Source organism: Brachyistius frenatus, unplaced genomic scaffold (genome assembly GCF_029030835.1).
Source record: "Brachyistius frenatus isolate BFR_SWC_R1_liver_20210118 unplaced genomic scaffold, ASM2903083v1 Contig_121, whole genome shotgun sequence".
NCBI classification, from domain to species: Eukaryota; Metazoa; Chordata; class Actinopteri; family Embiotocidae; genus Brachyistius; species Brachyistius frenatus.
Genome location: NW_027210720.1, coordinates 651,107 through 674,591, shown reverse-complemented (window position 1 = coordinate 674,591; position 23,485 = coordinate 651,107). Strand labels below are relative to the sequence as shown.

At 46.9% G+C, this 23,485-nt stretch overlaps 2 protein-coding genes across 3 annotated transcripts in view; one reads left to right on the top strand and one right to left on the bottom strand.

Moving 5' to 3' along the window:
- Positions 1-335: 335 nt before the first annotated feature.
- tmem218 (transmembrane protein 218) lies at positions 336-13,977 on the bottom strand. The gene is made up of 3 exons (XM_069713724.1): positions 13,491-13,977; positions 6,333-6,435; positions 336-1,293 (listed from the first exon to the last, which is right to left on the bottom strand). The coding sequence occupies exons 1-3, from the start codon at positions 13,598-13,600 to the stop codon at positions 1,159-1,161; spliced, it is 348 nt and encodes a 115-aa protein (XP_069569825.1). The 5' UTR covers positions 13,601-13,977; the 3' UTR covers positions 336-1,158.
- A 1,638-nt stretch (positions 13,978-15,615) lies between these two features.
- Positions 15,616-23,485, top strand: part of LOC138629781 (homeobox protein PKNOX2-like) — a 100,650-nt gene continuing 92,780 nt past the window's right edge. The window contains exon 1 of one of the 2 annotated variants that reach the window (XM_069713711.1): positions 15,616-15,862. The gene's annotated coding sequence lies outside the window, so the exon portion shown is untranslated. The remainder of the gene's footprint in view (positions 15,863-23,485) is intronic. The other variant, XM_069713712.1, reaches the window with a different exon arrangement.

Here is a 23,485-nt window from a genome sequence, read left to right as displayed (position 1 = left end):
TTCTTGAAGCTTGACTTACTGACCTAACAGCAGCTGTAAATTAGTGGATGTTAATGGGGTGAATTGTCATTAATGTCATTCTCAGGATGAAGTGACATGTCCTCCAGCAACATCTCCAAGTTAATCTCGACTTGTCCAACATTTTGCTTGAAATACCTGCAAAGCTAATGACAGTCCAATGAGAAACTGTTATATTTGGTGCTGTCTGGATAATGTTAGCATGCCAACATGCCAAAATATGAAGGTAAACATGATCACTAGGATTGTGGCATCTCCACTGTTTTGCACATAATATTTCTTCACTTGCTAATATTAAATGCACGTGTGGACATGGAATGCTCTAACAAACACATTTAATGCGACTGCAGCATGAATGAACACCAGGTAGGCTGTTATTCAAGGCAAGAGGACAGGAAGCAAAGATAATTAATGTAGATTATTAGCAAGAATATAAACCTGGAGATCCCATGTGGCACTTTGGAATATAATTAAATGGACGGGGTTTCAACAAATGTAACGCATTCAACCAGGAAGATAGTTGTCAATTACAATGAGTAGCACATCTTGCATTTCATACAAAATTATAGAATAAATTTGTATTGGCATTCAAATAAAATAGATTTTTTTTTAAAATCACTGTTCATCAGTCAGTCCTTTTGAAGAGCCACACATTCAATCCCACAGCTTCAGACGGCAGTAAATGGCACATCACATAAGATGCATGTAGAATGTTAATGAACAACTTTCACTTGGCGTATGAGAGCTGGGTTAAATCATGTAGTGCTATTAACACCATATGTTACCTCACATTCACAATGTACAGAAATGAAGAAGAAAAACAACTACGTTGCAAATATATTTATTGATAAAAAAAAAAAGGGGGAGGGTGTGTTTTAATGTTGGTTGACCAAGATTTATTGTAGCACTCTATACACTTTAAATAAAAAAAACTACAGTATGTATACCTTGCTTGTGATTAAATAATACAAATTATAAAGAAAGAACCCAGATACTGTTGTTTGTATGTAAACAGTAGTCCATGAAGTCTGTAGTCTGTTTCCACATGAACGGGGGCTTCTGCTCCCCACCAGCCTCGCTTGTCTTAAGTTGTGTACATCAGTGACGTGATCCCGGTGCCAACTCGGACCGTGACCAGCTCTAGTGTGTTCTTAAGGCCTTGGCATACACCGGCTCCAGGAAATGGAAGGGCAGCAGCATGAAGAGCGCTACCAGGAAGACCGCACTCCCCACGGCCAGGAGCACGTACCGGCCGATGAACAAAGCGTCCACTATCTGGAGAGTAAAGAAAGAGGGAATCCATTAGGAGTCTGTAAAAACACCCCACTGAAGTATTTATACCATAACTGTATCTAGTGCATGAGAAACGCATGGCAGCTCATGAAGTCAGTATTTCTTCTGTTGACCACCAGATGTCAGGAGAGGGCTTCAACAGAGGCTTGAGGACAAACGGGGAAGATGTGGCCTCAAGTGGAACTGAACACGCATTCAGCATACAGATTCACACACCTGGACAAATCTAACATGCCTTCTTGGATTTTAAACTTATTTCGTTGTGTTTTGCTTCCGGAGTTTGTTGAAGGAGGAAAGTTTCTCTGTGGTCACCTCAAGTCCCGAGTCAACATATGGACGTACCAACAGGAAGTGTGACATCACAGCTAGTTTTGAAGCCAGTTGTGGTGCAGAATGCAGCTTGGACAAGTGTGATCTGGAAACTTAAGACCTCCAGGCACACGACGGTCTGAGTCACCGCATGTTGAATGTCGGTATAAACCTGTTTCGACTGTTCCAGTTGGCTTTGCTGTGCTATTATTTTCAAAGCTTGCAACCTACACGCTGAACATGGAAAGTTTGGACCAAAATTTGGATCACGCAATAACGCAGACGTGCTCGGTTCTCCTCAGTATTTTCTTTTCAGCTTTAGCCCCTTTTTTTTGTCTTGACTCACCTCCCCATGTGCAGATGTTCCACCGAGACACGTTTAACCTCCAACTTTATTTTAGAAGGGCTCGGTCGCTGCATCCTCAGCTCTGCATCGACCACAATGTTTGTGAATGATTTAAAGAAATACAAAGAAGCCACAACGATCGTCCTCCAGCGGTGGACAGAAGTCTGGCTATGGAAGATGGGGAATACAGGCCAAAACTTGCGTCTAGTAGGTTAAATTGAAAACATTTGTACATGCAGTTCATGAATTAATACCAGTAACCGCTGAAAAGGCAGAAAATCCTTTAGGAACGGTAGGAAGACACTTCAGGGACGAACAGCATCACCACTGACGGAGACCGTTGTGTAACGTTGAACTTTAACTGGCTTCCCTTTGAGACAAACTAGTGACTTCTGTCAACTGTAGAAGTTGAGAGAAAAGTGCTGCGTTCAGCAGACCTGCTGCTCTCAGCCTGGTTTCAGAAGATTTACAACATGGAAGCTGTGACTTGCAAGAGACGAGATTGTTTTCAAAAAGAGCACAGCGCCATGATGTGCGTGGAGCAGGGAAAAGCTATAATCTCTGGGAAAAACAAAACAAATCATGTACCTCAGGTCCTGATGTTAATCATGACATGACTTACTGAACGTCCGTCCCTGGACACATTGCTCTGTTTGAGCACAACGGGAGCACTTGCTGAAGTTATGAGAGAGTTATGAGATACTTTAAATCAGTAAGCACTGTAGGCCTCAGTTTAAATTGGAAATCATTATTTACTAAAACTACAAGATTACTGTTTGACACAATAATGCATTGATTCAATGTCAGACATGAGTGTCTGCACAAACTGTAATTGAAATTGAAAAAAGCCTAAGTATAAAGCCTCTATGTATATTTACCAGTTATGTAGGTAAAGCCTCTTTTTATTTTTAACATAGAAAACTGATCCCAGATACTTCCCAGGAAGACAGAAAACAAGTTCAGTAATTTGAAAGCAGTTTAATAAGTGTGTGGACTGTTGGTGTGCAGAGTACTGATGCTCTGAGAATCTGATATGCAGCATACATTCAGCGACCACTTGATAAATGGATCTGATTGTCAAACCTCTGACATAAAGTTTGGAATCAGCCCGGACACAAACAGAACTGCAGCCTCAACAATGTGTGGATGAAGGAAAGTCAAGATGAACAGAAACAACTGGTCTTTCAGACTGATGTTCTGTTTCTTGCGTTCGGAGGTTGTATTTTTTTTCAAGTTGCCATCGAAAGATTTACACTTTTAACACTTCACTGATGGCTTTGAGTTTGTGTTCATATTTCAATCATGAGCCTCCCATGAAAACCAAAACACAAACTGAGAAGACGCCTTCAGCCAAATAATAGAAGAGCATCAGCCCTACTAACAGAGATTTCACAGGGACTGTTGTGGAATGAGGGGAGGCGTGTGTGTGTGTGTGTGTGTGTGTGTGTGTGTGTGTGTGTGTGTGTGTGTGTGTGTGTGTGTGTGTGTGTGTGTGTGTGTGTGTGTGTGTGTGTGTGTGTGTGTGTGTGTGTGTGTGTGTAAACCTGCTGGTGTCTAAGAGAGCTGGGGATGATGTATGCCGTCTCTTATGGATGCATTTAACACATCTCACTTTTTAATTTGCCAATTACGCAGCAAGCAGGAGCCCAAAGTGTGGGCCATGTTTTATTAATGTGCCACTGGGTGTACGGGTGGGAGCAGGCAGACGGGGGGGGGGGGGGGGTTGGAGGAACCGGGGAAGGGGGTGTGTGGTATAAACTACCCCCACCCTGAGTCTGGGACTGGCCTAATTGGCACTATGATATTATACTTTTGTTTAACAGCAAGAGGTTACACACACACACACACACACACACACACACACACACACACACACACACACACACACACACACACACACACACACACACACACACACACACACACACACACACACACACACACACAGTCTCTCTGCTAGCAAACTAAGTCTCAGATTTTGATGTGTTTGCAGAGAACAAGTTGGCTCCGAGGGATGTCGTGAACATAAAATGTCACTGGCTGTCCCCAGTGGAACAATTTGTCTGCTTCGCATGTACGTTTGCTTTGTTTAAATACTGTTTCTGATCATATAGGGGGGTTTAATACCTGCAATTTAATTTTTTATGGTCCGGTATTAAAACACTGATTTATTTCCGGTAAAAAATTCAAAGATGAGTCAACGAGGAACATTCACGTCCCCGACTACAAAGAATGGACATAAAAAGTAATGTATCCCTATTTTACATTATTTGAAGGTGTTTTTCTTACATTTTGTGTTTTGAGAAGCCAAAAACTCTAAACATTGTATTTTATTGTATTGTATTGTATTGTCTTCTATAAAACTACCCTTTAATATAAAGCATGATTAAATGATAAAAGCATGATTACTGTTAAATCATGACGTGAAAATACACCTTCTGTTTCCTTAAAGTAGTAACAACACGATGTGACCTTTTTTCTAAATGATTTTTTTTATAACAATGTCTCTGCTTGAAGATCCCATTTTCCTGGAAAAAAGAACTGGAACTGTATTTCTTTAGATAAAACAGATGTTGATGAAGTTTTCCTTTGGATACATCATTTGTAGTTCAAAAGTGTAATTCTTGTAATTTATTGTAATATATCTGACCACAATATCACAAAATCTTTCAAATCGCAATACTATCCTATTGTGACTTAACTATAGAGATAATATTGCATTTTGGGGCCTCTCGTGATTCCAACACTCATTATATACAATATTTAGAGAAACAACACCAACTAAAGAACAAACCATTTGGTGAAAGTCCCAATTTTTCCTGATGTGATTTCACATGTAACCTCTTTTTAAAACATTGGAAGCTCTTTCCAAAGCAGGCATGCGTACATTTCTCTTCGAAGCCTTGTACAAAAAAAAATCCAGGAAGTCTCATTTAGCTGCCTCCCTCCGTCTCTGTTGCTGGTCTGGTATCTGCTTTTGCACAAAGGCTGTAAAACATGAGCTGGCCAGAACGAGGCTCTGCTCTGCTATTTCTATGGGGTGGCAGCTTGCTTGGCAGATCTGGACAGCTTATTGGCACGACCCGGAGGCAACATGGGGGAGTGTTTGTTCTGTGTTGCTGTTGGACTAAGATAAAGCAGAACAGGCCTTTACGACAAGCACATGCACTGAAGTGCACACAGTGACACTATTTACAAGCACACAGTGCTGTGGATACTGGCTAACAGTACCGCACAGTTAAGGTTTCATTCGTTGTTGAGATGTGCCTACCTTAACTAGTCTTTATCTTCGATCCATACAAATCAAGGAACACAATTCTGCTAAATAATTCTCAGTTACAACCCTGCACGCTCGGAGTTTTGTCTAATAGGTTTTGCCCATTAAACACACACACACACACACACACACACACACACACACACACACACACACACACACACACACACACACACACACACACACACACACACACACACACACACACACACACACACACACACACACACACACACACACACACACACACACAGAAAAATGGGTTACTTTTTTAGATGTTAAGAGCACAAATCTGTGATTAAATGTTCTATTGTATTCACTAATCATTTTGTATCAGGAGAGCGGGCACTATTTGTGATTAAATATAATTTTGTGATTTCATGAGATGACCCTTCAGCTAAAATTGAGGGATTATTTGTGGTCTCTGAATCCTAATTTTTAACTCTGAACCAGAAACATTGGTGGAAACAAAAAGCCAAATGGCCTTACATCAAGACAGAAAAACACCCCGGGCCTGCTTTTATTTTGAAATGAATTATAGTTTCATTAAGCATCAGCCACAATGACAGAAGACACCACCACAAGTTTTTAAAGGTTCTTTGCGTGGGATTTGGGGCCGGAGATGAAAAATCAACTTATTGTTATTTTTATCAGTTTATAATCACCGTAAACTAAGAATTGTTGTGTTTATCATTCTTCTTACCTTTCCTCATATCTACATAGGAAGCAGGTCTTCTTCAAGTTTCTACAGTAGCCCAGAAAGGACAAACCAAACACTCTCACCTAACAAAGGGCCGTTTTTCATGAGGGTGTTCAGCTGGTTGCAATCTGCAGCCTCACCACCGGATACCTCTAAATCCTACGTACTGCTCCTTTATTGCAGTATATAGTTTGATTTGGGATGTTTTCTTGTCATGGATTTGGCAGTGTTATACGGTAAAGTTTAAATTGTCTCTTCATTCACCGAATGAAGTGATGAGTAAAAACATACCTGTTTATCTATGTGATGATTTAGACGAGCAGACGTGAGGAAACTGAGCCACTAGTTTGAATTTGTGAGTGTGTGTGTGATCAGTGAATAGAGCTCACCTTTATCTCTTCGAACAGTGGTGGCGTCTCCGGGCTGCGAGGGAAAAACACCAGTGTCAAAGTGATGGTGAGAGCCAGGAGGAAAACGGGGATAACACCCAACCTGGGAGGACACAGGTCGAACAAAGAGGACAGAATGAGGACTCCCACCACTAAATGATTGCTTTCTGTACATGCAGTGAAAGTAGGATTATCTGTGGGTGATGTCATTATGATGCTCCAATTTAAACAACGCTAGAACCTTTATCGTGCTTTTAAAAAGTTGTTAACTTTCCAATCGAGTAAATAGCACCGTGTTTCATGCACTTAGGCTTTACTGTAATTGCACAGTGTTTGGTATCACGTTGCAATCTACACAAAAACACACACTTACTGACTTTAGTAGTATGGTTTGATGTGAGTGGTTGCACAAGTGTTCAGTGGGGGCTGCTGGGTGCACAGACCCAGCAATGCATGTCGGTGGTTTGTGTCGGTGGTGTGTGTCGGTGGTGTGTGTCGGTGGTGTGTGTCGGTGGAGTGTGTCGGTGGTGTGTGTCGGTGGTGTGTGTCGGTGGTGTGTGTCGGTGGTGTGTGTCGGTGGAGTGTGTCGGTGGTGTGTGTCGGTGGAGTGTGTCGGTGGTGTGTGTCGGTGGTGTGTGTCGGTGGTGTGTGTCGGTGGTGTGTGTCGGTGGTGTGTGTCGGTGGAGTGTGTCGGTGGAGTGTGTCGGTGGTTTGTGTCGGTGGTGTGTGTCGGTGGTGTGTGTCGGTGGTGTGTGTCGGTGGAGTGTGTCGGTGGTGTGTGTCGGTGGTTTGTGTCGGTGGTGTGTGTCGGTGGTGTGTGTCGGTGGTTTGTGTCGGTGGTGTGTGTCGGTGGTGTGTGTCGGTGGAGTGTGTCGGTGGAGTGTGTCGGTGGTGTGTGTCGGTGGTGTGTGTCGGTGGAGTGTGTCGGTGGAGTGTGTCGGTGGTGTGTGTCGGTGGTGTGTGTCGGTGGAGTGTGTCGGTGGTGTGTGTCTGTGGTGTGTGTCGGTGGTGTGTGTCGGTGGTGTGTGTCGGTGGAGTGTGTCGGTGGTGTGTGTCGGTGGTGTGTGTCGGTGGTGTGTGTCGGTGGTGTGTGTCGGTGGAGTGTGTCGGTGGAGTGTGTCGGTGGTGTGTGTCGGTGGTTTGTGTGTGGTGTGTGTCGGTGGTTTGTGTCGGTGGTGTGTGTCGGTGGAGTGTGTCGGTGGTGTGTGTCGGTGGTTTGTGTCGGTGGTGTGTGTCGGTGGTGTGTGTCGGTGGTGTGTGTCGGTGGTGTGTGTCGGTGGTGTGTGTGTGTGAGTGTGTCGGTGGTGTGTGTCGGTGGTTTGTGTCGGTGGTGTGTGTCGGTGGTGTGTGTCGGTGGTGTGTGTCGGTGGAGTGTGTCGGTGGTTTGTGTCGGTGGAGTGTGTCGGTGGTGTGTGTCGGTGGTGTGTGTGTGGTGTGTGTCGGTGGTGTGTGTCGGTGGTGTGTGTCGGTGGAGTGTGTCGGTGGTGTGTGTCGGTGGTGTGTGTCGGTGGTGTGTGTCGGTGGAGTGTGTCGGTGGAGTGTCGTGGTGTGTGTCGGTGGTTTGTGTGTCGGTGGTGTGTGTCGGTGGTGTGTGTCGGTGGTTTGTGTCGGTGGTGTGTGTCGGTGGAGTGTGTCGGTGGTGTGTGTCGGTGGTTTGTGTCGGTGGTGTGTGTCGGTGGTGTGTGTCGGTGGTGTGTGTCGGTGGTGTGTGTCGGTGGAGTGTGTGTCGGTGGTGTGTGTCGGTGGTTTGTGTCGGTGGTGTGTGTCGGTGGTGTGTGTCGGTGGTGTGTGTCGGTGGTGTGTGTCGGTGGTTTGTGTCGGTGGTGTGTGTCGGTGGTGTGTGTCGGTGGTGTGTGTCGGTGGTGTGTGTCGGTGGTTTGTGTCGGTGGTGTGTGTCGGTGGTGTGTGTCGGTGGTGTGTGTCTGTGGTGTGTGTCGGTGGAGTGTGTCGGTGGTTTGTGTCGGTGTGTGTCGGTGGTGTGTGTCGGTGGTGTGTGTCGGTGGTTTGTGTCGGTGGAGTGTGTCGGTGGTGTGTGTCGGTGGTGTGTGTCGGTGGAGTGTGTCGGTGGTTTGTGTCGGTGGTGTGTGTCGGTGGTTTGTGTCGGTGGTGTGTGTCGGTGGTGTGTGTCGGTGGTGTGTGTCGGTGGTGTGTGTCGGTGGTGTGTGTCGGTGGTGTGTGTCGGTGGTGTGAGTCGGTGGTTTGTGTCGGTGGTGTGTGTCGGTGGTGTGTGTGTGTGTGTGTCGGTGGAGTGTGTCGGTGGTGTGTGTCGGTGGTGTGTGTCGTGTGTGTGTCGTGTGTGTCGGTGGTGTGTGTCTGTGGTGTGTGTCGGTGGTTTGTGTCGGTGGTGTGTGTCGGTGGTGTGTGTCGTGGTGTGTCGGTGGTGTGTGTCGGTGGTGTGTGTCGGTGGTGTGTGTCGGTGGTTTGTGTCGGTGGAGTGTGTCGGTGGTGTGTGTCGGTGGTGTGTGTCGGTGGTTTGTGTCGGTGGAGTGTGGTGGTGTGTGTCGGTGGTGTGTGTCGGTGGTGTGTGTCGGTGGTGTGTGTCGGTGGTTTGTGTCGGTGGTGTGTGTCGGTGGTGTGTGTCGTGGAGTGTGTCGGTGGAGTGTGTCGGTGGAGTGTGTCGGTGGTTTGTGTCGGTGGTGTGTGTCGGTGGTGTGTGTCGGTGGTGTGTGTCGGTGGTTTGTGTCGGTGGTTTGTGTCGTGTGTGTCGGTGGAGTGTGTCGGTGGTGTGTGTCGGTGGTGTGTGTCGGTGGAGTGTGTCGGTGGAGTGTGTCGGTGGTGTGTGTCGGTGGTGTGTGTCGGTGGTGTGTGTGTGTGTCGGTGGTGTGTGTCGGTGGTGTGTGTCGGTGGTGTGTGTCGGTGGAGTGTGTCGGTGGTGTGTCGTGGAGTGGTGTGTGTCGGTGGTGTGTGTCGGTGGTGTGTGTCGGTGGAGTGTGTCGGTGGTGTGTGTCGGTGGAGTGTGTCGGTGGTTTGTGTCGGTGGTGTGTGTCGGTGGTGTGTGTCGGTGGTGTGTGTCGGTGGTTTGTGTCGGTGGAGTGTGTCGGTGGTGTGTGTCGGTGGTGTGTGTCGGTGGTGTGTGTCGGTGGAGTGTGTCGGTGGTGTGTGTCGGTGGTGTGTGTCGTGTGTGTGTCGGTGGAGTGTGTCGGTGGTTTGTGTCCCCCCCCCCCCCCCCCCCCCCCCCCCCCCCCCCCCCCCCCCCCCCCCCCCCCCCCCCCCCCCCCCCCCCCCCCCCCCCCCCCCCCCCCCCCCCCCCCCCCCCCCCCCCCCCCCCCCCCCCCCCCCCCCCCCCCCCCCCCCCCCCCCCCCCCCCCCCCCCCCCCCCCCCCCCCCCCCCCCCCCCCCCCCCCCCCCCCCCCCCCCCCCCCCCCCCCCCCCCCCCCCCCGTGTGTGTCGGTGGTGTGTGTCGGTGGTGTGTGTGTGTCGTGTCGGTGGAGTGTGTCGGTGGAGTGTGTCGGTGGTTTGTGTCGGTGGTGTGTGTCGGTGGTGTGTGTCGGTGGTTTGTGTCGGTGGTTTGTGTCGGTGGAGTGTGTCGGTGGAGTGTGTCGGTGGTGTGTGTCGGTGGTTTGTGTCGGTGGTGTGTGTCGGTGGAGTGTGTCGGTGGTGTGTGTCGGTGGTGTGTGTCGGTGGTTTGTGTCGGTGGTGTGTGTCGGTGGAGTGTGTCGGTGGTGTGTGTCGGTGGTGTGTGTCGGTGTGTGTCGGTGGTGTGTGTCGGTGGTGTGTGTCGGTGGAGTGTGTCGGTGGAGTGTGTCGGTGGAGTGTGTCGGTGGTGTGTGTCGGTGGTGTGTGTCGGTGGTGTGTGGTCGGTGGTGTGTGTCGGTGGAGTGTGTCGGTGGTGTGTGTCGGTGGTGTGTGTCGGTGGTGTGTGTCGGTGGAGTGTGTCGGTGGTGTGTGTCGGTGGTGTGTGTCGGTGGTGGTGTGTGTCGGTGTGTGTGTGTGTCGGTGGAGTGTGTCGTGTGTGTCGTGGTTTGTGTCGGTGGAGTGTGTCGGTGTGTGTGTCGGTGTGTGTGTCGGTGGTGTGTGTCGGTGGTGTGTGTCGGTGGTGTCGTGTGTGTGTCGGTGGTGGTGTGTGTGTCGGTGGTGTGTGTCGGTGGTGTGTGTCGGTGGTGTGTGTCGGTGGTGTGTGTCGGTGGAGTGTGTCGTGTGTGTCGGTGGTGTGTGTCGGTGGTTTGTGTCGGTGGTGTGTGTCGGTGGTGTGTGTCGGTGGTGTGTGTCGGTGGAGTGTGTGTGTCGGTTTGTGTCGGTGGAGTGTGTCGGTGGTGTGTGTCGGTGGTTTGTGTCGGTGGTGTGTGTCGGTGGTGTGTGTCGGTGGTGTGTCGGTGGTGTGTGTCGGTGGTGTGTGTCGGTGGTGTGTGTCGGTGGTTTGTGTCGGTGGTGTGTGTCGGTGGTGTGTGTCTGTGGTGTGTGTCGGTGGAGTGTGTCGGTGGAGTGTGTGTGGTGGTTTGTGTCGGTGGAGTGTGTCGGTGGTGTGTGTCGGTGGTGTGTGTCGGTGGTTTGTGTCGGTGGAGTGTGTCGGTGGTGTGTGTCGGTGGTGTGTGTCGGTGGTGTGTGTCGGTGGAGTGTGTCGGTGGTGTGTGTCGGTGGTGTGTGTCGGTGGTTTGTGTCGGTGGAGTGTGTCGGTGGTGTGTGTCGGTGGTGTGTGTCGGTGGTGTGTGTCGGTGGAGTGTGTCGGTGGTTTGTGTCGGTGGTGTGTGTCGGTGGTGTGTGTGGTGGAGTGTGTCGGTGGAGTGTGTCGGTGGTGTGTGTCGGTGGTGTGTGTCGGTGGAGTGTGTGGTGGAGTGTGTCGGTGGTGTGTGTCGGTGGTGTGTGTCGGTGGTGTGTGTCGGTGGAGTGTGTCGGTGGAGTGTGTCGGTGGTGTGTGTCGGTGGTGTGTGTCGGTGGTTTGTGTCGGTGGTGTGTGTCGGTGGTGTGTGTCGGTGGAGTGTGTCGGTGGAGTGTGTCGGTGTGTGTGTCGGTGGTGTGTGTCGGTGGTGTGTGTCGGTGGAGTGTGTCGGTGGTGTGTGTCGGTGGTGTGTGTCGGTGGTGTGTGTCGGTGGTGTGTGTCTGTGGTGTGTGTCGGTGGAGTGTGTCGGTGGTTTGTGTCGGTGGAGTGTGTCGGTGGTGTGTGTCGGTGGTGTGTGTCGGTGGTTTGTGTCGGTGGAGTGTGTCGGTGGTGTGTGTCGGTGGTGTGTGTCGGTGGAGTGTGTCGGTGGTGTGTGTCGGTGGTGTGTGTCGGTGGAGTGTGTCGGTGGTGTGTGTCGGTGGTGTGTGTCGGTGGTGTGTGTCGGTGGTGTGTGTCGGTGGTGTGAGTCGGTGGTTTGTGTCGGTGGTGTGTGTCGGTGGTGTGTGTCGGTGGAGTGTGTCGGTGGAGTGTGTCGGTGGTGTGTGTCGGTGGTGTGTGTCGGTGGTGTGTGTCGGTGGTGTGTGTCGGTGGTGTGTGTCTGTGGTGTGTGTCGGTGGTTTGTGTCGGTGGTGTGTGTCGGTGGTGTGTGTCGGTGGTTTGTGTCGGTGGTGTGTGTCGGTGGTGTGTGTCGGTGGTGTGTGTCGGTGGTTTGTGTCGGTGGAGTGTGTCGGTGGTGTGTGTCGGTGGTGTGTGTCGGTGGTTTGTGTCGGTGGAGTGTGTCGGTGGTGTGTGTCGGTGGTGTGTGTCGGTGGTGTGTGTCGGTGGTGTGTGTCGGTGGTTTGTGTCGGTGGTGTGTGTCGGTGGTGTGTGTCGGTGGTGTGTGTCGGTGGAGTGTGTCGGTGGAGTGTGTCGGTGGAGTGTGTCGGTGGTTTGTGTCGGTGGTGTGTGTCGGTGGTGTGTGTCGGTGGTGTGTGTCGGTGGTTTGTGTCGGTGGTTTGTGTGTCGTGGTGTGTGTCGGTCGGTGGTGTGTGTGTGTCGGTTTGTGTCGGTGGTGTGTGTCGGTGGAGTGTGTCGGTGGAGTGTGTCGGTGGTGTGTGTCGGTGGTTTGTGTCGGTGGTGTGTGTCGGTGGAGTGTGTCGGTGGTGTGTGTCGGTGGTGTGTGTCGGTGGTTTGTGTCGGTGGTGTGTGTCGGTGGTGTGTGTCGGTGGTGTGTGTCGGTGGAGTGTGTGTCGTGGAGTGTGTCGGTGGTGTGTGTCGGTGGTGTGTGTCGGTGGTGTGTGTCGGTGGAGTGTGTCGGTGGTGTGTGTCGGTGGAGTGTGTCGGTGGTTTGTGTCGGTGGTGTGTGTCGGTGGTGTGTGTCGGTGGTGTGTGTCGGTGGTTTGTGTCGGTGGAGTGTGTCGGTGGTGTGTGTCGGTGGTGTGTGTCGGTGGTTTGTGTCGGTGGAGTGTGTCGGTGGTGTGTGTCGGTGGTGTGTGTCGGTGGTGTGTGTCGGTGGAGTGTGTCGGTGGTTTGTGTCGGTGGTGTGTGTCGGTGGTGTGTGTCGGTGGTGTGTGTCGGTGGAGTGTGTCGGTGGAGTGTGTCGGTGGAGTGTGTCGGTGGTTTGTGTCGGTGGTGTGTGTCGGTGGTGTGTGTCGGTGGTTTGTGTCGGTGGTTTGTGTCGGTGGAGTGTGTCGGTGGAGTGTGTCGGTGGTGTGTGTCGGTGGTTTGTGTCGGTGGTGTGTGTCGGTGGAGTGTGTCGGTGGAGTGTGTCGGTGGTGTGTGTCGGTGGTTTGTGTCGGTGGTGTGTGTCGGTGGAGTGTGTCGGTGGTGTGTGTCGGTGGTGTGTGTCGGTGGTTTGTGTCGGTGGTGTGTGTCGGTGGAGTGTGTCGGTGGAGTGTGTCGGTGGAGTGTGTCGGTGGTGTGTGTCGGTGGTGTGTGTCGGTGGAGTGTGTCGGTGGAGTGTGTCGGTGGTGTGTGTCGGTGGAGTGTGTCGGTGGTTTGTGTCGGTGGTGTGTGTCGGTGGTGTGTGTCGGTGGAGTGTGTCGGTGGTGTGTGTCGGTGGTGTGTGTCGGTGGTGTGTGTCGGTGGAGTGTGTCGGTGGAGTGTGTCGGTGGTGTGTGTCGGTGGAGTGTGTCGGTGGAGTGTGTCGGTGGTTTGTGTCGGTGGAGTGTGTCGGTGGTGTGTGTCGGTGGTGTGTGTCGGTGGTGTGTGTCGGTGGTGTGTGTCGGTGGAGTGTGTCGGTGGTGTGTGTCGGTGGAGTGTGTCGGTGGTGTGTGTCGGTGGTGTGTGTCGGTGGAGTGTGTCGGTGGTGTGTGTCGGTGGAGTGTGTCGGTGGTGTGTGTCGGTGCTGCCATCTCACTCACTTGGCTGGTCCAGATGCTCTCAGCAGCATCATCCCGAACACAACAGCCACAATCCAAACGACCCCAATGATGAAAACTCCGGTACCGACCTCCAGCACGGTATTTGCCATTTTTGTCCAGCGACGTTTGAAGACAGCTCACTCGACCGACGGAACAGTTAATCGGCGTTGAGGGTAAATATCTCTTCACAAGCGATGCTCGAAGCTTCATCAACATTACAGTCAAACATGTTGAACGTGCTAACTGGTGTTAGCTACCATCGCTAGCGGTAACCACTGCATCTCCTGTCGGTAAGTTAGCTGTCCCTGCTAGCACTGCTGTGCTGAGACCGACAGTCGCCTGCTTAGTGAAAACTCACGCTGCCGTTCGACACAATGTTTAAGTCCTATAAAAGTGACTCCTTGCTGTCAATACATCCGACAGTTTTCAAGTAGTAATGAGTTCGGTGGATAAGTTAAAACTCTCTTCACCGCGTCCCGTGCTTCCTGGTAACAGCAACGTAGTGTATGATTGGTTAAACAAACGAGCCGACTAGCCAATCAAATACGTCGTTACTACAACACGAAGAACACGTGGGAAACAGGCACACTTGCACAACTTAATCAAGCTTCATCCCGGTTCTTCACCGCGCTGCTGTAGAACCAAAACCGGAGGCAAAACTTGACCTCATTCAGCCGAGAAGTGGCTCCTAATGCAATCAAGCATGAACACATTTAGTCCAGGCTCATTTCTACTTCCACCACAGATGTTATGGTGGCTTCGCATGCGTCTGCCTGGTAACGGTGGTCTGTGACGTGTGTTTCAGCATGTGTTCTTTTTCACATTTGCTTTACACATAATTCTTAACAATTCATTTGAATTACTGCAACGATGTCGTTTAGAAAGTTCTTATGGCTCTAACTTGTTCTCCACTGAGCCAGTTAGATCTGTCCATATGATATTACATAGGATATATGTCCAATTCTCATTTTATTTTACCATTATTCTCTTTTTTTTTTTTTAATACCAAGTCAGGTCTCCTGTGTGTTTAAGATGAACATTTTTGGTCTCCATAGAAATCTCTGCCTGTGGCTCTTATTTGCAACGTGGGACTCTTGCAGCATTGCTTCTGGGATCCCAACTGTGTTTTGGGAGCACGTAATTATCAATGCGAGCCGACAGGGGTCTGGGCAGATCCGCGTTTCAAAGGCATGTATGATCCAACACGTGAGTGCGTGCGTTTACGCGCTCCAAGTGGCGGTGCCTCTGGGTGCTTACTGGAACAAGGCATGTTGCTTTTAGGTTACCCTTGTAAGATCCATGCATCCAACGTTTAATAATGATTCTGATACAAATGTCAGGTGATGGATGACTGAACGTTTAAAAATGTAAAAGTTTGGTGTCCTCCTTTTGCACACCTCACTTTCCCTCAGGTGATTTGATATTATGTGCACAATCAAGCAGATTAAAAGTTAAAGAGCAGGTTATACAGCGTTTTCCTGTCATTCTTGTAAAACCTGGTGTCCAGGTTCTTCTGATTGCGCTGTATTACTGAGCATATAGTGGGCCATAAAAAAACAAAAAACATTGTGTCATCACACACCACCAAATATGAAAATCTTGAAGTCTTGAATAGCCTGCCTGTATTAGACGAGTACATAAACAAACAAACCTTGAAGGGATTTCATGCAGCCGGTTTTGTCTCAGACTATAACTGAGAAGTTTAACATGATTCAGGATAAAGTTGTCTGCAATTGCAGTGACTGCAATTTGAATAGGCTACTGAACCTGAAAATGATAATGTTATTAAATGGGCTTCAAATTTATCATGGACATTATTACACATTGTTACCTTGCCCTCAAATATGCGGTCATATCATATTTACCAGGGGAAAAATGAAGCTATTATTTGTCAGCCTTTATTCCAGTGGAAGATAATGAAGGCAATTATTGTGCATTTTCGGTTGATTGTGAAAAATCCTTATGAACTAAAAAAAAACTATAATTTTGTGTTATCCAAGCTGATCAGGAGCAGCCAAATAATACGAATGATAATAATAATAATAGTAGACTAATACTTGCAATTGTTATTTCTTTTAAATAATTGATTTCCTTTTTCTTTTTAGTTGCTCTGAGCCAACAGCGTCAGTGCAACCTGGATAGAAATGCTGTCTGTTCCCAGGCTTGCTGCGTTGCTCTCGTGTAGCCCGACGTCTGATTGCCGTATTTCCCATGAACACTGGAAGGCATCAGCAGCCCGGTGTTGGGAAAACGGGGAGCGGAGATGAAGATGGAGGTGGGAGGGGCCTGGCATGGCTGACGTCACCGGCTGTGTGGAGGAGTATAGGCTGTGCTGTCAGCCCAGTGTCAGTCTGATGAAGATTGGCATGCAGGTAAGCTGTCATTCATTTTCAATGTCAGTGCATGGGAGCAGGGCTTTACCACTTCAGCGTCCTTTTTTTCCCCCCTTTCCCCCCCTTCATTACAAAAGGCAGGACATTATTCATACAGTCAGACAGCAGCCAGGCCAGAGTGAGGGAGAGAGAGGGAGGGAAAGAGAGAGACAGAGAGTAAGGGAGGGAGAGCGAGAGAGTGAGCGAGAGAGGGAAGGGAGGGGGGAGTAGAGGAGGGGGAGAAAAAAGAGAGAAGGAAAGAAGAGGAGATGCATTTTTGTGCTGGACTGAGTGGATTTTTTTTTTTTTGTCTTTTACTTGATGCGGCGTTTGGGATTTTAGAAATGTCTCGGTAATGTTTGTGATGCAAATATCAAGGACGTATTTTTCTTCTTCGTTTTAATATTATTGTGCGGCGGATGCTTTTGTGCCGGAGGTTGTAGTTTAAAGAATGAGAATAAAACTGAGAGTGGATCGGGCAGAATGCGCGCGTTGCCTCGCTGCAGGAAGCTGACAGTCTTTTATTTTATTTTATTTTATTTTTTCCACTGCCTTGTCGGAACGCCACATCGCATTCAGATTAGTTGCAAATTAACAATGAATACGTAGTGGTGTTAGTCAGTGCAAAAACCGCGTTGTGTTGTTTTACTGCCACTCCGATTTTCTTAATGTTGAAGTTCCAGTAGTGTGATTGTAAATAGGTTTTTATTTTGACTAGCGAAGTGGGTGGTGGTTTAACTTTCAGTGGGAAATAACTACATTTTTATGTCAGTTAATTCACTATTTTGTTTTCATTATAAAATGTATTGTATACAGTGTGTGTGTGTGTGTGTGTGTGTGTGTGTGTGTGTGTGTGTGTGTGTGTGTGTGTGTGTGTGTGTGTGTGCGTGCTTGTGTCTGTTTTTGATTTTGACCAAATAAACAAATGACCCCCTCATTTCAATATCAAACTCAAAAGAAAAAAAAAAAACACCTCCACTCCGAAATGTAGCTTTTTTTTTTTTTTTTTAAATGCATCATTAACATTTTTCTTTGATCATTTGAATAACTAAGCTTTTCTGTGAACATACACCTAAGTTATAATTTGTGGCAGGCGTCTCTCATTTTCTGTTTGCAATTCATAAACAGAATTTTTTCAAATTAAAACAAAATCGATATATATATATATATAACTATATAGTATAACTTTGCTGTTTTTATATATATATATATATATATATATATATATATACAGACACACTTACACATAAAGCCATTGTCTGGTATTTATTTTTCAAAATAACACCTATTTCCCTCCCCTGTCTGTATTTTAAAAGGTCAAGTCTGCGGAGTTTATTTCTGTCTGATTTTCTTGATGAAGTCTTGATTGAAGTGTTTGTGCATCTCACTGAGGTCTAATGTTTACTCTCAGCCTGCTGCCCTGCAAAACCTCCCCAGTCAGAACAGGGGCCTTCTTTGTGCGCCACTCACCACTTTTTATTTCAGATGACTGGTTTATTCCACAATTGCCTGAATGACTATTTGACTCCGTGTTTGACTGGCACCAAACCCTGTGAGTGATTTGTCGGAGCCGGCGTACAGTTGTATGTCTTCAACACTCAGGCCCTGATTTGTTCTTAGAACTGGAAAGACACAGATTCACAGTTAGTTTGCTGTGTTTTGGTAGTTTTGTGGTTCAAAGCAAGTTTACTCAGGTCATGGGTGATCTGTACCCCTCAAATATTACATACACCCACTGGAACACATGCATATTTAGCAAATACAAGAATTAGAAAAGGATATTGAAAGTTGTTAACTGTGAAGTTCAGGAGGTTTAACTTTAGTGTTAAATTTTTTTTGGCATCTGTCAAACTAAAGGCCCCTCATAACTAAGACCCTAGTCTGAGCATCAGGAGTACATTAGCTTAATTAAATATGCATGAGCCATTTGTTTACTAATCATCTGCTTCCCTGAGAAATCACAATGGCGATTTGGACCATTTTAGCTCTCTCCGTCAAAAACATTCGGCAGGTGCAGAGTAAAATCCCATGAGGAGCTAAACTCGCGTCCCCTGTGAAAGTAAATGCTTTGAAAGACGCTGTTGTTGTTGCTGTGAGTTGCTGTTGAAAGAGCAAAAGAAGGTCTGTTACCTTTTACACTATTCAAATGGTTGTGTACCTTTGTCAGACTCAGCTGGGTATGAATTTCGACAGTGTACACACGCAAACACACACACGAGTGGAAACGCATCACTACCAATCACCCTCAGAGATATTTGTTCTTTGTTGTGATGTACACCACACAGCTCTACATATTGTCAGAACGGGATAATGCCAATTTAGTTTATCCACCAAACCCTGCTGGGATCTTAATTGATGATTTGTGTCATTGGACAAGCAGCCCTGGGGCATATTTGGGGCTGCGAAATACTACGACACCATTTGCATATTCCCATTCCTCCTATATGGGTAAATTACATGATGAGGTGTGATGCTGTGCATTCCTGCAGCTTTTGGGGGGATAATCACTAATAAAGTGATTCAGTCACACTGAATGAAGGAAGTAAACAGAGCGAGGAGAGCATATGTTACAAACCAATTTAAGCATTTATGTATGGCCATAAAGCAATTGAGGAAATTAAACCATGAGCAAATGTCTTGTCATTTCCTTCGCCTTTGCCTCTAATTCTGCCCTGCATGGTGCCGCAGAAACCAGTGCATCATTTCTTTTAGACTATCTAAGGTTTCTTTCTTTCTTTGTGTTGCATGTGTAAGGGTGGGGGTGGGGGGGGGGTGTCTTGTAAGACTAATCGGACGTACTTTGCACGATTCTTTTTCCTAGAAATCAGATTGTGAAATATTTAATTAGTTATTTTTTCGAGGGTCTTACTTTCTTAAATCAGGCTGGAAAACATTGAGGATGTTCAGAATTATTCATGAGGCTTTAGTCTGCTGGGTATCCTCAGCGGAGTGCATCTCGGTCCTGTTCCTGCCCGTGATGTAGGCTAGTCTCCTCATGTTCAATAGCGCGGCAGTCCTTAAGACAGTTCTGTTGCGTTGCATGTTTTGGCCTTGTCTGGGCCCTCACAGGTCATGCCCACTAAGCCCTCTTGATCCCTGTTGCTCTCAAGAGAAGGCACAGGCCTGTTTATGCCGGCAGACAGCACAGCTTAAGGACAGCCATTGCATGCTTACCCCTGCTCATTCTGCAGCCAGTGCTGCGTTGGCATGGCTCTAAGTAAGCCACCAGGGAGCGGGGTCGGAGAGATGGATTGGCTTGATTTATGCTTAAAGAGGAGCAGCAAGCAAATTCAGTGATTCTTTATATACTGTCAACATCACAAAGCTTTGGTTCTGGAAGGACACAGATGTAATGAAAATACATGCTGCGGAGGACTTTAACAGGTTTGAGGACCGTAACTAAGCAGTAATGTTATTGTTTTATACGTTGAAATTATTGACGAAACCTTGAAAACCTTTGAGATAGATGTACAAACACTTTTAAGTCCTTACACATGGCAGAATACAATTTGCTTTGAATCAGTTAATTTTAGAATTCCTATCGTTTGCTAATAAAAATCTAAATGCAATGTGATTTTACCGTTAAATTCTCCAAAATGTTGCGATGTATTTCGCTCTTTGGTTTCACAGAGCGCTTTCTAACATTAGCCATGTGTGTTCATGATGTTCCTGCAGGTTTAGTCCTTCCAGTGCCTTGATAGTGGGCATTTCCCCCCTATCTTCTAGAAATTATAATTAAATCAAATGCAACAAGAAATGTGTTTTCATAGGAAGGTCATTGCAACCAGATAATATTTTCTATCAATATGCTGAGACAATGTTGTTAATTACTGTATGTTGACTGTTGATATTGTTTTCTGGCAAAATAAGCAGCCTTCCATGCAGCAGAATATTTACTTCCAGTGAGTACACAATTTTTATGGTTATGTTTACACTTTTGTTCATCAACACCATAATCTTTCCCTCACTTTGACCCCAAGTGTTTTTGTTGCCTGAACCACAGACAGGAGTCTTAATGTGAACCCTGGTCTCTGGTGTTACAGTCATGGTCTTCCCCCCACCGAACCACTTCCTATAAACATAAAGACACATAAATGTGTCACCTCGGCCATTCAAAAACATACTGCTTCTGAAAATAATCCACCTGTACGCCTCCCCACCACCTCAACCTCCTGTTGGCTCAGATGCGTGAATTTGATTCTTCATTCGTTCTAAAAATGTTGTCTGACAGTCAAACAGCAGTGATTAAATCACGGCTAAACATAATCGGGGAAACTATTTAATTACATGGAAATGCAGTCGTAAGATATTAGTTTTTTTTGTGTGTGTGTGGCTTTACTACACAAATGTGATCACATGTTGTCTTAGTATAACTTCTAACAGCTCATTATGTGTCATCCAAACATCTTCAGCTGAAAAAAAAAAAAAAAAGTCAGAAAAATCCATGTCTGTCTTCAGAATGTGACTCACTGATTGAAGACAGCCCTCAAATGAACTTTTAGAAACCACATAATAATTGGAGATGTGGGCTCGAACAGTGAACGCCACAGCATGGAGGGAGTCATACAAAGGCTTTAGTCATTAGGTAATGATTTTAGCATCAGTGCTCTGATTGCACTCCTTTTTTCAGACAGAGGAAATGAAAACCCAGCAGGGACACATTCCCTAAAGTGAGTCGAAGTCCTGGCATGGAGTGGAGTCCAATACAGCTTTGGGTTTTCGTCAGCAGGACGCACACACAGATACGGTGTTTACTGGGGGTAAAGTGTATCTCCAACACTCGGCTGCTTCCACTCTCTAATGTCTGCAGTATTCAATAGTGGTAGTATAAACTGCTTTTGATGTCATTATTTTTGCAGCGAAAACAATTAAAACACAATATTTTTAGACCGCAGCGGTTTACTATTCAAGGATCAAGCACACAATCAAATTAGTAACAGCTTATTATATATTCTGCATTTGAAGACCTTTAACAAGAGTCTGAACCTCATTGTGCCTTTGGTTCTTATCTCTGGTGGAATGTAGATAATCCTAATAAATGAGTAGAGGTTCACACAGAGAAATATGAAGCCTGCCTGTAAATCCTGAATTTATTATATTTTAGAGTCCTGGTAACAGCTGAGCTGGGTGAGGTTCAAAATATTTGATTTGAATTCAACAGCAGATCATAGCAGAGAAAATCCTACCAAGCACTGTATGGCTGCATATTTGTTCTTCCCTTCAGAAATGAATAAATGCATGGGCCAAAATGTTGTCGCCACTGTTGAGAATTTCCCACAGAGTAAAACGCTTTAAGAACTTCTTTTAGTGACATGAGGGCTGTTTTTTTTTTTTTTTATGCTAACAGCACCGACTTTGCACAACGCAGTAACATGTTAATACAATAGACTACGGTAGTGGCTTTGCAAAATACCAATGTATTTTTGCAGCTCGACACCTTTAGTAAAATGGCTATTATGCTACCACTGTTTCTTCATTTATTTAAGCCGCAGTCATTCAGTGCTGCAGGTACAGTACCAGCTGTTGTTCAGCCCTACAGTGCTGCTGCTAGCAGGAGAGCTGTTGTTCCTCCTCTGAGTCAGAGCAACTTTTATTACAAAGATGAAGACAAACAGACAGCGTTTTACAGCCAGGTGCACATCGACAAGCTTTTTCTATGAACACTAAGCTAACTTATATCACCGTTCTGAAGTGCTATTGCCTCTCTGACCACCTGAAGTTTTTATTTTTTCTTCACTCTTAATACTATTAATACACAGGTGAGCTACAGAATGAGACAAAAGGCAACTTGTGAGAAGGGTTCACTGGAGATGAAAAATGTGCCTTTTTGAAATGGTGGTAGATGGCCTTTTGAGATCACCTTACTTTGATTATTGGCAGTGCAGCCCATTGAAGTCTGCTGCACTGTGAATAGAAATGCACCAGTGCTAAAGTTGTGACCTCCAAAAGGCTATTTACTGGAGCACGCTTCCATTTTCCACAATCCTCTCCAAAGATATTATTCAAGTGTGTTACTCTTTCTGCCACTCACATCCCATCTGAATGTTTCAGCCTATTGCACTCCAGGACACCATTGATCTGAAGGACATTATTTTCCCTCAGTCTATGGCTGTTCCTTTATTTTTGGTATTAGACTTCAACAAAAGCGGCTTTCTCTTCAAATCCATTTGTATACCTTGCTGTTAATCTCAAAGTGGTCTTTGCAGATGCCTGCTGAAACACTTGTTCGTGTATAAGCTCTCGGGTGACTTTAGTAAAAGTATTGTACAGTGGCAAGGACAGAATAATTTGCCTTAATGCTTTTTAGTGATCACTCTTAGCTGCAAATGACTCCCTTTATGTAGTCCTGTCCCCTGCTATAAATGTGTCATGATTTTATGACAGCACAGGCTTCAGTCAAAGTGCATTTCATTTTCCATGGGAAGGCTACATCTGTTATGGTGTTTCATTGGACGTGTCACTTTTGAAATATTAAAGGAGGACCACGCTGTTTTATTCCTGGATTATATTTCATTAATACTTGCGGCATCCAGGATGTTTCCGTGCAACTGGATTCATACGAGAGGTGAAAGGATCAAAATACCTCAGACACTGTAGTACAAAGTCCCATGTTGCCCTGGACTGTTCCGTAGCTTTTGACTTGAAGTGATCCCAATGCTAAATTAAAGGTAATGTTTTATTTATTTTTAAATGGTATAAAGCGTACATTTTAGGACAAGTATACGTTGAGTATCGAGTACCAGCAGTGCATATTATGGTCTGGGATTAATTATACGCCAAGCAAACAGTTAGTTCTCATTGTCAACGTTTTGCATGTCGAAGAAATGACTTCGACGAGGACCACGGTGTCAGGTCAGACAACTGGGTCGGAGCATCTCTCAAACAGCGAGGGTTGGGGCGCCGCCAGTCAGCAGTGGTCAGCAGTGTGAGGAGGGACAAACCTTGAGTGGCTGACAGGATGTTAGAGCATACGCTCAAACCAGTCCCATACATAATGACTCCAACTGGACTGAGAGGATCTGCTGCTAACATCTTGGTGCAAGATACCAGAGAGCAATTTCAGAGCTCTATTTTTGGTCCATGCGCAGATCCAGGTGCATTTGCATTTTAGTGCAGCGCAAGTGGCTTTTTTCCGCCCTTGTGCCGAGTTGCTCTTTTTGTGGCTCAACGTGAAGCCAGCTGTGCGGAGATGAGTGGAACGGCGCGACAAAGGGAGTGTCGGTAAAAATGCACTGGTGCAGTGTGATTTTTGTATCAATTTTGAGGTTGAACTGCATTTGCTCGATCGCCAGCTGAAACCAGTTCTCAGTACAGAGCATCTGATGGAGGGCTGTTTTCGTAGCTGCAGTGTGCAGAGCGCACGTGAACAGAACGATTCAAAATCCCACAAACAGGTGTGGTGGATATGCTACGTACTGCATCCCACTTAGATAAATGATTAAAAGAAGATTTATGAAATACAACCTTGTGATTCAGTTAATCATATAAATAAACTGACTCTTGTCTATTGAATTGGACGTGACTCAGGCAGTTGACGCATGTCATGACGCAGCAGCCGATCTCAGTCACACAATATAAAAGGCAACCTGGGTTTACAACAAATGACTTGCAATTAAATTACAC